The sequence below is a fragment of the Gorilla gorilla genome, chromosome 19 (assembly GCF_029281585.2).
Source record: "Gorilla gorilla gorilla isolate KB3781 chromosome 19, NHGRI_mGorGor1-v2.1_pri, whole genome shotgun sequence".
Taxonomy (NCBI): Eukaryota; Metazoa; Chordata; class Mammalia; order Primates; family Hominidae; genus Gorilla; species Gorilla gorilla.
The window spans coordinates 22307281-22323110 of NC_073243.2; the positions used below are offsets into that span (position 1 = coordinate 22307281).

The following is a 15830-nucleotide window of genomic DNA, read 5'->3' on the forward strand; positions in this document are numbered from 1 at the left end:
ATGAATCCAGTTTTACTTATCTTCATAGAGTGAGCCAGTTTTCCCAATAATGTCTTTCTTCTACCAATTTGAGATGTTACCTTTATTGTATACTAAGTTCCCATGTAGGCACAGTTCTGTCTCTGAGCTCTTTATTCTATAACATTGGTTTATCTGTCTATTCTTGTATCATTACTGTGCTATTTTTATTACTATGGCTTTGTAATATATTTTAAAGTCTAATAAGGCTAGTTCCCCCTTCCTCCAATTTCCCTTTTTTTCCCCATATTGACTTTTATCTTGCCACATATATTTTTTTTTAAAGTTGTTGCATTGCTTTTAAAAATCCAATTGAGGTCGGGCGCAGTGGCTCACTCCTCTAATCCCAGCACTTTGGGAGTTTGAGGCAGGTGGATCACCTGAGGTCAGGAGTTCAAGACCAGTCTGGCCAACACGGTGAAACCCCATCTCTACTAAAAATATAAAAATTAGCTGGACGTGGTGGCAGGCACCTGTACTCCCAGCTACTTGAGAGGCTGAGGCAGGAGAATCGCTTGAACCTGGAGGCGGAGGTTGCAGTGAGGTGAGATTACACCATTGTACTCCTGCCTAGGTGACAGAGGGAGAATCCATCTCAAAAAGAAAATCAATTGAAATTTTATTTTTATTGCGTTGAACGTATATGTTAATTTGGAAAGAATTTAAGTTTCTTCTTGTATGTTCTTCATGTGCTATTGTGGTGATAGACTAATACACCTGCCAAAGCCTCTTACTAGGTCGAATTGTTTGTTTGTTGATGGTGTTGATTTTCTGTATAGATGAGCATATTGTTTTATCTCTTCCTTTCCAATTCTTACAACTTTTAATGTCTTTTTCTGTCTTGTGCAGTTTGGCTAGCATGCCCAGGATGATGCTGAACAGCAATAATAGCACTATAACGGAGGCTTCTAATTACCCCTAATACCAATTATCCCCTTCTTGCTACACCAGGGGTCCAGAAACATCTCCTATAAAGGGCCAGATAGCAAATATTTTAGGCTTACCAGGTCATACAGTCTTTATCATAACTACTCAATTCTGCTGTTGCTGCACAAAAGTGGTCATAAATGACATGTAAACAAACAGGCATGGCTGTGTTCCAATAAAACTTTATTTACAGGCCGGGATCCATGGCTCATGCCTGTAACCCAGCACTTTGGAGGCGAAGGCGGGTAGATCACTTGAGCACAGGAGTTCAAGACCAGCCTGAGCAACATGGTGAAACCCCGTCTCTACAAAAAAATACAAAAATTAGCAGGGTATGGTGTCTTGCACCTGTAATCCCAGCTACTTGGGAGGCTGAGGCAAGAGGATCACTTGAGCCTGGAAGGCAGAGGCTGCAGTGAGTCAAGATCCAGAGGCTGCAGTGAGTCAAGATCACGCCACTGCACTCCAGCCTGGGTGACAGAGCCAGAACTTGTCGCAAAAAAAAAAAAAAAAAAAAAAAACTGGCCAGGTGTGGTGGCTCACACCTGTAATCCCAACACTTTGGGAAGCTGAGATGGGCAGATCACCTGAGGCCAGGAGTTCGAGAACAGTCTGGCCAACATGGTGAAACCCCGTCTGTACTAAAAAAAAAAAAAAGAAAAGAAAAAATACAAAACATTAGCTGGGCATAGTGGCGCACGTCTGTAATCCCAGCTACTTGGGAGGCTGAGGCACGAGAACTGCTTGAACCTGAGAGGTAGAGGTTACAGTGAGCCAAGATTGTGCCATTGCACTTCAGCCTGGGCAACGGAGAGAGACTCCATCTCAAAAAAAAAAGAAGAATAGAAAAAGAAAGCTTTATTTACAGAAGCAGGTGAGGGCCAAAGTTTACTGACTCCTTCTCTACAAAATAGAATCCTGTGTTTTTAGCTAGAATGTGGCCTCATGGAATAAAGTTCATTTCTCAGCCCCATTTGCAGCTATCTGTGGCCCTGGGACTAATTCTGATCAAAGAGATATAAAGTGAAGTGATGGAAGTGTCCGCATAGACAGAGAGAGAATGCGCCATTCTCCTTCCCTTTTCCCCTTTCTCTTGTCCGGAATGTGTCATGACAGGAGGGGCAGACATCTTGGAACATGTGATGGAAGCCACAGATTGAAACGATGGAGCAACAACGTAGAAACAGCTAGAGTCCAGAAAGATTTCATCATAAATCAGAGCTGAACTTTTGCTGAGTGTTTTTTCTGCATTGTGTAATTGTTTTCTTTTGTACACCTTTAATCTATTTTTCTGTACTCTCTAAATCTATTAACAGATTTTTCTTATGTTAAATCATCTTTGAATTCTTGGCATCTATACTACTCGAACATGTTACCTTTTTTATTTTTTATTTTTTGTTTTTTGTTTTTGTTTTTGTTTTTTGTTTTTGAGATGAGTCTGGCTCTATCGCCCAGGCTGGAGTGCAGTGGCGCGATCTCGGCTCACTGCAAGCTCTGCCTCCTGGGTTCACGCCATTCTCCTGCCTCAGCCTCCTGAGTAGCTGGGACTACAGGCACCCGCCACCCCACCCGGCTAATTTTTTGTATTTTTAGTAGAGACGGGGTTTCACCGTGTTAGCCAGGATGGTCTCGATCTCCTGACCTCATTATCTTCCCACCTTGGCCTCTCAAAGTGCTGGGATTACAGGCGTGAGCCACCGCACCTGGCCATGTTATCTTTTTTAATGCTGCATTTGATTTGATAGGCTAATATCTGATAAAAGAATTTTAGGCCGGGCATGGTGGCTCATGCCTGTAATCCCAACACTTGAGAGCAGATCCAAGCAGGCGGATCACTTGAGGCCAGGAGTTCGAGACCAGCTTGGCCAACATGGCAAAACCCCATCTCTGCTAAAAACACAAAAATTGGCTGAGCATGGTGGCTCGTGCCTGCATTCCCAGCACTTTGGGAGGCTGAGGCGGGTGGATCATAAGGTCACGAGTTCAAGACCAGTGTAGGGAGACCCCCTGAAACTATTGCTATGGAATAAAGATGAAATGCTCCTAATTATTGTAAATACAAAATTGCATGCAGAATTGTGTAAAGACAATGCCAGGTTGGGCTGCCAGAATGAGCCAACAGCGCATGATGTGCTTCCCCCTGCAGAAAGCCTATAAACGGACATGCAGTCAGGGAGGTTTCATATCTCCCAGATTCCTATCCCAGAAAAGCAGATGTTCATAGCTCTGGGAGTGGAATGCGACCCTTGTGGAGAGCCTACAAACGGACGCATGAGGGGCGCCTGTTCATATGGATAAGGTAGGGTTATAAATGCCCTTATCTTGCCACGGCTCTTCTAGGCCTCTTTAGGGTTAAGGCATACTCCCTTCTGAGAATTTTTGGTCTAACCGGTTCTCTAGCTTCACATCCTGTTTCTATGGATTGTTTGTAACCAGCTTTTGCTGCAACTGTTACTGCTGATTAATATCTTGCTAATCATAGGTTAGGGATAGACTGTGTTTCTGTTTTAAGGCTCTGTCAGAAATTGCTGACGCACACACGATATTGTATATTCTTATCTCTATATACTGTACTTCTGCATACTGATGTTATGTTAAAGAATTACTTCATCCCCATGTGACCATCTCACCTCATAATCAAACGACCCTAAATCCCTCACTAACCTACCCCCACCCTCACTAAACTTCATAATAAATGCCGGTATATCCAGTGCATTGGCGGCATCACAGGACCAAAAGGCGGTGACGCCCCTGGACCCAGCTTTCACTATCTTGTGTGTGTCTTTTATTTCTCAACCTGCCGATCCACCTGGGAACAAAGAAAGAGCCATTGCGGGCTGCATTGCAATGCGTTGCAATTGCGGGCTGCCGGCCAGATCCCGCAATAGACCAGCCTGGCCAACATAGTGAAACCCTGTCTCTACTAAAAATACAAAAAATTAACCAGGCTTGGTGGTCGGCGCCTGTAATCCTAGCTACTTGGGAGGCTGAGGCAGCAGAATCACTTGAACTTGGGAGGCAGAGGTGCAGCGAGCCAAGATTGCACCACTGCACATCAGCCCAGGTGACAGTGTGAGACTCTATCTCAAAAAATAATAACAATAATAATAATAATAATAATAATAATAATAATAATTAGCCGGGCATGATGGTGTTCACCTGTAATCCCAGCTACTCAGAAAGCTGAGGCACAAGAATTGCTTGAACCTGGGAGACAGAAGTTGCAGTGAGCTGAGATCACACCACTGCACTCCAGCCTGGGCAGCAGAACAAGACTCTGTCTCAATTTAAAAAAAAAAAGAATTTTACATTCCTGGTCATTATAATGAAAAGCCTCCATTTGGAAATTGTTAAAGCTTGATTAATGGCCCAGTATTTGCTCAATTTTTTGAGAATGTCTCAGTATACTTGAAAAGAACAGGTATTCCACTGGGTATGGGGGCTTATGGCTGTAATTCCAGCTGCTCGGGAGGCTAAAGCAGGAGAATTGCTTGAGTCCAGGAGTTTGAGACCTGCCTGGGCCACATAGCAAGACCCTTATCTCAAAAAAAAAGGGGGGGTATTTTGTATTTGATGAGTACAGTGTACTAAATGTGTCCATTAGATCATAATAGTTCAATCTGGGATTCAAAACATCTGTGTCCTTATTGTTTTGTCTGCTTGATCTATCAATTAGTGAGATATTTTATAATCTATTATGAATGTAAACTTGTCTGTTTTCTTATACCTCTAAAATTTTTGTTTCACGTATTTTGTGGCTATGTTATTCAGTGCATGCATATTTAGTACTGGTGTATCTTCCTGTTGAATTGAACCTTTTATCATCAGGAAGTGATCCTCTTTATCTCTAATAATACTTTTTGTTTTAAAGTATACTTCATGGCTGGGTGTGGTGGCTCACGCCTGTAATCCCAGCACTTAGGGAGGCCAAGGCGGGTGGATCATGAGATCAGGAGTTCAAGACCAGACTGCCCAAGATGGTGAAACCCCGTCTCTACTAAAAATACAAAAATTAGCCAGGCATGGTGGCGGGCATCTGTAATCCCAGCTATTCGGCAGGCTGAGGCAGAGAATTGCTTGAACCCGGGAGGCAGAGGTTGCAGTGAGCCGAGATGGTGCCACTGCACTGCAGCCTGGGTGACATTGTGAGACTCCATCTCAAAAAATATATATAAAAAATAAAAATAATAAAAATAAAATAAAACAAAGTGTACTTCATATGATAGTCATTTGGTTGGAATTTGACCAATGTGTCTTTCATCATTTTGCTTCCAGCCTGTTTCAGATGTGGCTCTTGGGCATATAGTTGGATTTTATTTTTTATTCTGTCTGGAAAGTTTTTTTGTCTTTTAACAAGATAACTTGGTATTTTGCATTTAATAAAATCCGCAACATATGTGGATTCATAACCAGCCTTTTGTGTTTTTTCTTATCTACCTCTTCTGGGTTTTTTTCTCCTTTATTCTCTTCCTTTAGTTTAATTTTTTTCTTCATTTTTCCTGCTTATAAGTTTGAAAGTTATAACCCGGCTTCTAAGAGATTTGCCTAAAAATTACAATAATGGCAGGAAAAACACTGTATTTGCTTTACTGTTTTAAATCGGGAAGTGTTATGTAATTATATCCCCTATGTCTCTACTTACGTAATCTTTCTCCTTTCTAAAGTTATGTCTGTGTCTCCTTTTTTTCTCCTTCATTTTTATTTTATTTGCCTTTTTTTTTGAGACAGAGTCTTGCTCTGTCACCCAGGCTGGAGTGCAGTGGCGCAATCTCGGCCCACTGCAACCTCCACCTCCCTAGTTCAAGCAATTCTCCTGCCTCAGCCTCCTGAATGGTTGGGATTACAGGCGTCCACCACCACACCCGGCTAATTTTTTTGTATTTTTAGTAGAGATGGAGTTTCACCATGTTGGTCAGACTGGTCATGAACTCCTGACCTCAGGAAATCTGCCCATCTCAGCCTCCCAAAGTGCTGAGATTACAAGTGTGAGCCACCACGCCCGGACTTATTTGCCTTTTTTAAGCATCAAATTTTACTTTTTTTGATCATATCTATATTTTTATTTTCTAGTTCATTATTTCTGCTTATAGTTTTATAAGTTCTTTTCTTCTACTTTAGGGGATTTATCTTATTATTCTGTTTCAAGTTTTTTGAGTTGAAACAGCATATTTCAAGTCAGCCTTTCTTGTTTTTTAGTAAAAGTGTTTATCTTCGAGACCAGCCTGACCAAAATGGTGAAGCCCCATCTCTACTAAAAATATAAAAAATTAGTCAGGCGTGGTGGCGGGTGCCTGTAATTCCAGCTACTCGGGAGGCTGAGGCAGGAGAATCCCTTGAACTCAGAAGGTGGACATTGCAGTGAGATGAGGTCAAGCCATTGCACTTCAGCCTGGGCAAAAAGAGCAAAACTCCATCTCAAAAATAAATAAATAAATAAAAATAAATAAAAAATAGAAGTGCTTATCTCTACTTACATTTTCTCCCGAGAACTACTTTGAGCATCCCACGGTTTCAGCAAATGTAGTAGTCTTGTAGTGCATTTCTAAATCACTTGATTTTTTCATTTCGATTTTCTCTTAAACTCAGAATTACTTAGGAAGTAATACAAAAAAAGATGGTGAGAAAATTATATGTTGATAGATCTCTTCTTGGCTGTACTTTCACGTTCATTTCTAACTTTATTTTACTGTGGTCAGAGCATTGCTCCTTTTAGGAATCACTTGAGGTCTTGTTTATGGGTGAATACTTTGGCAATTTTTGTTCACAGTTCCGTGTCTGAATCGGTTTGTCCTAACTCCCATCCTTGGTTGTTGATTCTATCCGCTTTGTTGCTTCTGTTCCGCAGTACTGGTTTTCCTAGTATGTTTGGTGATTTTGGTTGTGTGTTCGTTGTATCTGCTACCTGTCTATGAACGCTGCTTCTGTTTGCTGTAATGAATGCAAAGGACACCAGTGAGTTTCATTCGAAGTTGTTGAAGCACTCAACAAATTCGGGTGGTTCTGCCGGGGGCAGTGGCTCACGCCTGTAATCCCAGCACTTTGGGAAGCCGAGGGGGGCAGATCACTTGAGGTCAGGAATTCGAGGCCAGCCTGGCCAACATGGTGAAACCCGGTCTCTACTAAAAATACAAAAATTAGCCGGGCGTGGTGGTGCACTCCTGTGATCTCAGGTACTCGGGAGGCTGAGGCAGGAGAATCACTTGAACCCGGGGGGCAGAGGTTGCAGTGAGCTGAGATCATGCCATTGCATTCCAGCCTGGGCAACAGAGCAAGACTCCATCTTACAAAAAAAAAAAAATTCGGGTAGTTCTCCTCCTGGGGCTATTGCTCCAAGTAGGATGGCCTCCAGTAAGATGGCTTGTTTACAGCTGGGACACAGAGAACAATAATTTGCCCAAACTCACGTATCTGTAAATAACAAAGTCTGGCCATTCTGGCCCAAAGCCCACACAGTTCTCATGATGCCACAGCACCCACTAAGGCTTCGTAATGCCAACCAGCCCACTCCTGCTTCCGAATCCCCAATAACCAGACAACTAACAGAAGGTTTAGGTATATTTCTTTTTACTCTTAAAAAAAAAAAAAAAAAGTTCATAATGATAACCTGCGAACTGCAGAAAGCGCCACGGGTTTCAAGCTCCTCACCTTCGGAACATCACCCTATCCTTCCCCTTCCCTTAAAATCCTAGATGAAAATTCCCGAGAAAGCAGAAGAGGTCCCCAGATGGGCGGATTCCCAATCCCGGACCCCTGCGGCAGGTCGAGGCATTGAAGAAATAAATTAAAGGAGAGGTGGCTCCTGGCTGGCCTTGTCCAGCTCTGTCTCGCAGACCCAGCGGTAAGGCCTCTGGCAGACGTCGTCGTTCCAGCGGCCGTCGTCGGTGAAGTGGGCACAGTCCTCGCCTCCTCCGAGCCCGTGGCCGTACCAGTCGTCCGGCTGCTCCGGCCTCCAGTTCCTGGGGACAGAGCCAGCTGTGGGCCCCAGGAGGTCGCATCCGCAGGCGGGTCGCTCCAGACCCCTCAGCCCAGGGCCCCAGGCGCGAAGGCGGCCGGACCCAGGCCGAGGGAGGGCGCGCACTCACTTGAAGCCCGTCTCGTAGTCCGTCCCGTCCACCCACTTCCAGGGCCCGTTTTGGTCGTGGAGGCCCATCCAGGTGTTCACAGGGCCTATGTGGTGCTGGACAAATTTCTGAGGAGAGAGAAGGCGCGTGGTGATCTCTCCGAGGCCAGCCAGCCTCCCAGACCCTCCGGGTCCTCACCTGCTCCTCCCAGGACGTGACCACCACCAGGTGCGCGTCCTCCAGCCGGCAGTAGTTGTCGGCGTCAGCCCAGGCCTTCCCGGAGCGAGAGAACCAGTAGCAGCTGCGCTCGTGCTCCACCCAGTTGACCGGGCAGCAGGCCCTTTCTGAGCCTGAGCGGGAGAAACGGGGCGCAGGGGCTAAGCGCTGCCCAGAGAAGGGGGGAGGCAGAGAGCGGGCCGGGCTGGCCTCCTTACCGTTGCCCTGGAGCGCCGCCATCTGACAGCTCAGGCTCCGCAGGTCAGACACGAACTGCTTCACGTGGAGCAGCAGGCTGGAGTGATCTGGGGAGACGGGGCGGAGGGGAGCGGGAGGAGATGCGGCAACCACGGGGAGGGAAACGAGGTTAGCCCTACATCCTCCTGCTGGGACCCGAACACCCATCGCATTGCCACAAACAGCAGCGGAGTTGGCCTGAGAGACCCCCATACACACACACACACTCCTACACACACAACACACCCTTACACACACACTCACACAGACACACAACACATCCTAACACACACAGACAATATACAACACACACACACACAACCTAACCCACATACACACACACGGACAACACACAAAACACAACACATACAACACACCCTAACCCACAGACACAAACGCAGACAACACACAAAACACCTACAACACACAACATACAGAGATACACAACACACCCTAACCCACATACATCCACAACACACATAACCCACATACAGACAACACATAAAACACACAACACAGAAGACAACACACCCTAACCCACATACACAAAACACACCCAGACACACAACACACCCTTACACACACATACATAGACACAACACACCCTAACTCACATACACACTCACACAACACACACACCATACACAACACACCCTTACACACACATACATAGACACAACACACCCTAACTCACATACACACTCACACAACACACACACCATACACAACACACCCTCACACGCACAACACACCATAACCCACATACACAGACAACACACAAAACACACAAACACACAACACACCCTAACCCACATACACACAACACACACAAAACACACACACAATACACCCTCACACGCACAACACACCCTCACACGCACAACACACCTTAACCCACATACACACAACACACCCTTACACACCCACTCACACACAAAACACCCACAACATACACCCTCACACACACGGAACACACCCTAATCTACATAGTCACGACACACACAACACACCTTCACCCACACACACACAACACACACACAACACACCCTCACCCAAACACAAAAACCACAACACACCCTCACACAGGCACACACACACCCTCACCCACATACACATTCACACAACGCACACCCACACATACAACACACCCTCACCCACTACACACACCACACACACCCTCACCCACACCCACAACACACACATACTCTTTCACACATGCACACACAATGCACATTCACACAACACGCACATACACACACATACATGCACTTACACATATACTTACACACATTCTTACACACGCAACACACTAACACACACGCGTTCTCACACACATACACTGACACATTCTCACACATATAAACGCAGACTCACATTCGCACACACACCCACACTCCCTCATTCTCACACACATAAACACACAGACTCTCACACTCACAAACACCCATCCACACTCCTTCTCATTTTCACACAGGCTTACACACACACACACTCCCTCTCATTCACTCACACACTCACACACACTCATACACACCCATCTCATTCTCACACACAAACACTCCCTCATTCTCACACACAGTCTCACACACACACTCCATCTCATTCTCACACTCACAGACACAATCCCTCATTCCCCCACACACGCAACACACACACACATACGTTCTCACACACATACACTGACACACATGCTCACACACATAAACACACAGACTCACACTCGCACACACACCCACACGCCCTCATTCTCACACACACTTTCACACTCACACCCATCCACACTCATTCTCACACACTCACACACTCCCTCTCATTCTCTCACTCACACACACCCATCTCATTCTCACACACTCACAGACACACACCTCAGCTCATTCTCACACTCACACTCACACCCCATCTCATTCTCACACTCACATTCACACACCCCAATCTTTCTCACACTCAGACTCACACACTCACACACAAACACCCCATCTCATTCTCACACTCACAGACACACACACTCACAGACACACACACCCCATCTCATTCTTACACTCAGACACACACACCTCATTATCACACTCACAGACACACTCCCTCTCATTCTCAGACTCTCACACACACTCCCTCTCATTCCCACACACAGTCTCACACACACACTCCCTCATTCTCACACTCACACACACTCCCTCTCATTCCCACACACACACACCATCTCATTCTCACACTCACAGACTCACACACACTCCCTCTCATTCTCACATCCACACACAGGCTCTCATACACACACCCAAAACACACTCCCCCTCATTCTCACACACAGACTCTCTCACACACACACTCCCTCTCATTCTCACATCCACACACACTCACACTCTTTCTCACACACATCCACACACACTCTCACTCTCTTTCTCTCTCTCTCTCTCTCAAACACACACACACACACACACACACACACACACACACCCTCTCTAACCTTCACTCAGGTCCTTCTGCTGTTTCTCCAGCTGGGACTCTAGCGACTTCATCTTTCTTCCCACATTGCCTCCTGCGGGAGAGGCTCGCTCAGCGTTCCCGACAGCCCCCCAGCCCCAGCCCCAGCCCCAGCCCCAGCCCCAGCCCCGCCCCAGCGCCCTCACCCTGGGTGCTCAAGCCCTTGACCTGGGCCTCCGTGCTCGCTGTGAAGTTGCTGAACGTCTCTCTCAGGCCCCGCAGCTCCTCCTGCAGCTGGGAGTCTGGCCAGGAGAGCGTGCAGAGAGAAGAAAACGGGATCGCTGTGTCCGCCACCACTACACCCACCACTCCCTCGCCACGGTCCCCCGTCAACACCCCCCAATGTTGCCCCCTTCCCTGCCCACCCATGGGGCACCCACTTTGGGATCCGATCACACAGACAACCACAAGCAGCAGGAGGCTGAGGCCCAGGGAGAGCAGGAGGAGGCGAGGTCCGGAGCAGAGACGCTGCAGGAGGGGCTGGGGAGGAGGTGGCCCTGCAAGAGGAGGGGGTGTCAGGAGCGCGGGGACAGAGGGGAGCCTGGCACAGCTCCAGGGTCCTAAAAGGGGAGCAAGCTAAGGCGGCCCTAGTAGTCTAGGAGGAACCATGTACATGAAGAAATGCGGGCGGTGGGCGACCCTGCAGGGCCAGAGGCAACTGGAAATCGGGGAGAAAAGAGGTCTGGGGAAGGGGGCTAAGCGCTGAGCCGCCCCATCCCACTGAGGCCCTGAGCTTTTGCTGACACCTAACGGCATGACTGCGTCACTGCAGCCAATCCAGGAACCTCAGTCCACCCCCTCCTCCCGCGCCTTGAAACGCAATTGAGTGGCCCGCGCCTCGGAGTCGCTGCTTCCCCTGAAAGTGGGGAAAGAAGGAAGGTTTCTTTCTCTGTCCATGAATTCCACTCGTCTTTGGCTGCGTGCAGGGAGAGAAGGTGCAATAGCTACCATTCAGGCCCTCAAGTCTTCCACCCAGCAGGGGGAAGAGACACGTTAGCCCTGTCCCCTGAGAGCTGGAGGGTTGGGGGGGCCTCCCTGCCGGGTCTCCTCCGCTGCGGACCCTCCTTCCGTCAAAGCGCGCTGCACCCCATCCCCCACGAACTTCATCCTTGCTCAGCCTAAACAATTCCCTGCTCGGAGGACAAAGAAATGGGTCAAGGGGAATTTGTTTTTGAAGCAAGAGAGTCTCGTTCTCCCTCAGGTCAGAGACCCCTCATCCCCCCCACCCCCACACAGAATCCTCAGACCCTTCACAGAAACCTTTCCCCCCTTCACCAAACTGATCACTGACACACACACGCACACGCACGCACGACCGGGGTCCCTGGGTGGTGTTGGAAGGGGAAAGGAAGAGGGGGCCTGACTTCGTCATAGGAAGCCGACAGTGACCTCATCTCTCCAGCTTCCAGCTGTTCCCACACCCCCTGGGTCCACCTCCGAGGGTCAGGAGGCACAGGAAAGCTTTGGGCACCTGTCACCAATAAAGGGACTCCAACCCCACACTCTGCCGCTCTCCTGAGAGAGGCAGCTCCGACACCTTTCCCAGTGTTGGGGGAGGGAGACAGACCCAGAGAGAGAGCCAGGCTCACGGGCAAGAGTAGGAGCTGTGGCTAGGGGGTGGAGAACCGCCAAATTCTCGCCTTGCAGAGGCAGGGCAAGGTGGCCCTCACCTTTTCTGAGCTGATGGTGGTCACTCTCCTCATTGTCCAGATGCTGAAGGTCTTGATACTCCTTGGTCATGATAGGGCTGGCGCTGGACCTGGGACTGAGTCAAGATTGAGGCTGGGGCTGAGGTGGGGTCTCACCAGGGCTAGAGCGGGAATGAGGGGCCCATCTCTTTACTCCCATCTGATTGACGGCTCCATCATGGAGACCTTTCTTCTTTCTTTCCTTTTCTTTTTTTTTTTTTTTTTTTTTTTTTTGAGAGGGAGTCTTGCTCTGTCCCCAGGCCGGAGTGCAGTGGCGTGATCTCAGCTTACTGCAACCTCTGCCTCCCGGGTTCAAGCGGTTCTTGTGCCTCAGCCTCTGGAGTAGCTGGGACAACAGGTGCACGCCACCACGCCTGGCTACTTTTTTGTATTTTAGTAGAGACGGGGTTTCACCGTGTTGCCCAGGCTTGTCTCAAACTCCTGAGCTCAGGCAATCCACCCACCCCAGCCTCCCAACGTGCTGGGATTACAGGCGTGGGCCACCGCGCCCCACCGGGATCTTTCTTCTTTCCTCCATCCCCTCCCAGGCCTGACATCCAGAATCCTTCCTCTGATGTTTCCCACCCAGCACCCCCCAACACACCCTGGGTTCCCTCCGCACCCCTGCACCCCCAGCCAGCCTCCCGCCACCTCTCTTCCCATTTTACTTGCTCAGGGTCGCAGGGTCTGACTCCCAGGTTCTTCAGTGCTTTGCAGGTGCCGAACTAAGGAGGGGGGCTGAAGCTTGGAGAATGGGGGTGGGTGGACAGCCGTGGACAATGGGAGGGGAGCGGGCAGGGTCCATAGGAGGGCCCTGGGCCCCGGTGTCTCTGTGTCTGCGTGTCTATGTGTCCAAGCACGCCAAACGTGGCATCTCCAGTGCCCGGGACTTTGGACAGTAAACAGAGGTGGAAATGGATTGGAACTTAGGGGAGTGTGGGGGTGGGAGTGGGGGATGGGTTGCCTCTGCTCTGCTCCCCAGGGAGGAGAATCGTGTTGTCCCCACACATGCCAGTCACCTCACTCTTCCGTGCACCGTTTGGGAGGGGTGCCAGGCCAGGAGGGGCTGGGGTGGGATTTGCCATATCCCCCCTCCCTCCCCGTTTCGCTTCCTGCCTCTAAATTCCCCAGAACTATTGGTGTCTCCCAATATCCCTGAACAGGATCAGAGGGACCGGTTCTCTGCTCTTGCCCAATCCAGACCTGTGACCCTGGCACCTGAGCCGCAGGCCCCAGTTTCCTGTGGGGCTGAGCCCCAGGCTTCCCAGCTCTGGCCTGACTTGCTTCCCTCTCCTGGGGAGTAAAGTCCTCCAAGCAGCATGAGGGCCAGCTTGGTTCCAGGAGAGGCAGGAGGGCCTCCGCTGGGACTGGTGCCAGCAAACCTCCACTCACTACTACTGTGTGCCTCAGGTCACTGCGTTCATGAACTTCTCCCATTATCCCCAGAGCACATCCCATGTGAAAGCTTAGCTTCCATGAGAAAGCTAAGGCCCTACAAGGTAAGAGCTTGCCCAGGGTCATGCTGCACGGAAGCAGCAAAGGGTAGACTAGAACCTGGGCAGCCTGACTCCAGGCACTGCGTTCGGGCCCCAGAACCACACCCATCACACAGAGCCAGGATCCCATCCGGTTGACACAGCTGGGCTCCAGTGTCCCAGAGATGCTAAACCATGGTCCCTCACAGCCCCACGGGGCTTCAGAGAGAGCCATGTGAATTTGAATTATGCTCACTTGGAAATCAGGCAATATTAAAGATAAGTCTCGGCTGGGTGCAGTGGCTTATGCCTGTAATCCCAGCACGTGGGAGGCCGAGGCGGGCGGATCACCTAAGGTCAGGAGTTCAAGACCAGCCTGACCAACATGATGAAGCCCCGTCTCTACTAAAAATAAAAAAATTAGCAGGGCATGGTGGTGCACGCCTGTAATCCCAGCTACTCAGGAGGCTGAGACAGGAGAATCGCTTTAAACCCAGGAGGTGGAGGTTGCAATGAGCCGAGATTATGCCACTGTACTCCAGCCTGTTGACAGAGCAAGACTCCATCTCAAAAAAAAAAATAATAATAATAATAATAATAAGTCTCAGCTGGGTACAGTGGCTCATGCCTGTAATCTCAGCACTGTGGGAGGCCGAGGTGGGCAGATCATCTGAGGTCAGGAGTTTGAGACCAGCCTGACCAACATGGTGAAACCTCGTCTCTACTAAAAATATAAAAATTAGCCGGGCGTGGTGGCAGGCGCTTGTAATCCCAGCTACTCGGGAGGCTGAGGCAGGAGAATCGCTTGAACCCGGGAGGCGGAGGTTGCAGTGAGCTGAGATCGCACCATTGCACTCCAGCCTGGGGGACAAGAGCAAGACTTCATCTCAAAAAAAAAAAAAGATAATAAGTCTCACTTTAGGCCCAAATGTGAAGTCATCCAAATCCTATTTTACAGTTATTTCAGTGAGAAAACAAGGCTTGAATTTTGAGAGTTTTCAATGATGTGAGATACTCAGGAACACATCTCTTGCATAAAATGTGACCGCTCTGTGTGTGCCCTCCTTTGTCTGTGTCCTGACAACCACCATGTCATTTATATGTGCTGGGACAATGGCCAGTGATTTTGTTGACTATTGGGCTGTTAATTAAACATCCTCTAATATAATCACTTACAATAGGGCTTATTCAGGCAAATGAACCTACATTATTTTGGTCGGAATAGTGGTCACCCGGCTGGGCGCGGCGGCTCATGCCTGTAATCCCAGCACTTTGGGAGACCAAGCCGGGCGGATTACCTGAGGTCAGGAGTTCGAGATTAGCCTGGCCAACATAGCGAAATCCCGTCTCTACTAAAAATACAAAAATTAGCCAGGCGTGGTGGCAGGCACCTGTGGTCCCAGCTACACGGGAGGCTGAGGCGGGAGAAATGCTTGAACCCGGGAGACAGAGGTTGCAGTGAGCCGAGATCGTGCCACTGCACTCCAGCCCGGGCAACAGAGGGACACTCCATCTCAAAAAAAAAAAAAGAATAGTGGTCACCCTCACAGAAATAGTGACTAGCCAAGAGCACAAGAGGCACGTCGGGGATGACAGAAAACTTCAGCTCTTGGGTGTGGATGCTGGTTACACCGTGGTGGTGTTCAGCTTGCAAAGCTGCAGAAAGGTATGCAGTTATGATATGTGCATTTTTCCGTTTGCACATTATATTGGAGTAAGAGGCTTTC

General features: G+C 48.9%; 1 protein-coding gene across 4 annotated transcripts; it reads right to left on the reverse strand.

Annotated features, from left to right (window-relative positions):
• Window positions 1-6595: 6595 nt before the first annotated feature.
• Window positions 6596-13749, reverse strand: ASGR1 (asialoglycoprotein receptor 1). Of its 4 annotated transcripts, XR_008673144.2 has the most exons (10): window positions 13297-13748; window positions 12611-12705; window positions 11321-11437; window positions 11087-11182; window positions 10924-10995; window positions 8441-8527; window positions 8205-8356; window positions 8028-8134; window positions 7591-7901; window positions 6596-6873 (listed from the first exon to the last, which is right to left on the reverse strand). XR_008673144.2 is itself a non-coding variant. In XM_004058447.5 (9 exons), exons 2-9 carry the CDS (start codon window positions 12678-12680, stop codon window positions 7727-7729), a joined length of 876 nt encoding a protein of 291 aa, XP_004058495.1. In that variant the 5' UTR covers window positions 12681-12705; window positions 13297-13747; the 3' UTR covers window positions 7492-7726. The 4 variants fall into 4 exon arrangements, 3 of the variants coding, with proteins under 3 accessions (XP_004058495.1, XP_004058496.1, XP_018868455.1); XM_004058447.5 differs by lacking the exon at window positions 6596-6873 and having other exon boundaries at window positions 7492-7901; window positions 13297-13747; XM_019012910.4 differs by lacking the exon at window positions 6596-6873 and having other exon boundaries at window positions 7502-7901; window positions 13301-13749.
• Window positions 13750-15830: the final 2081 nt, after the last annotated feature.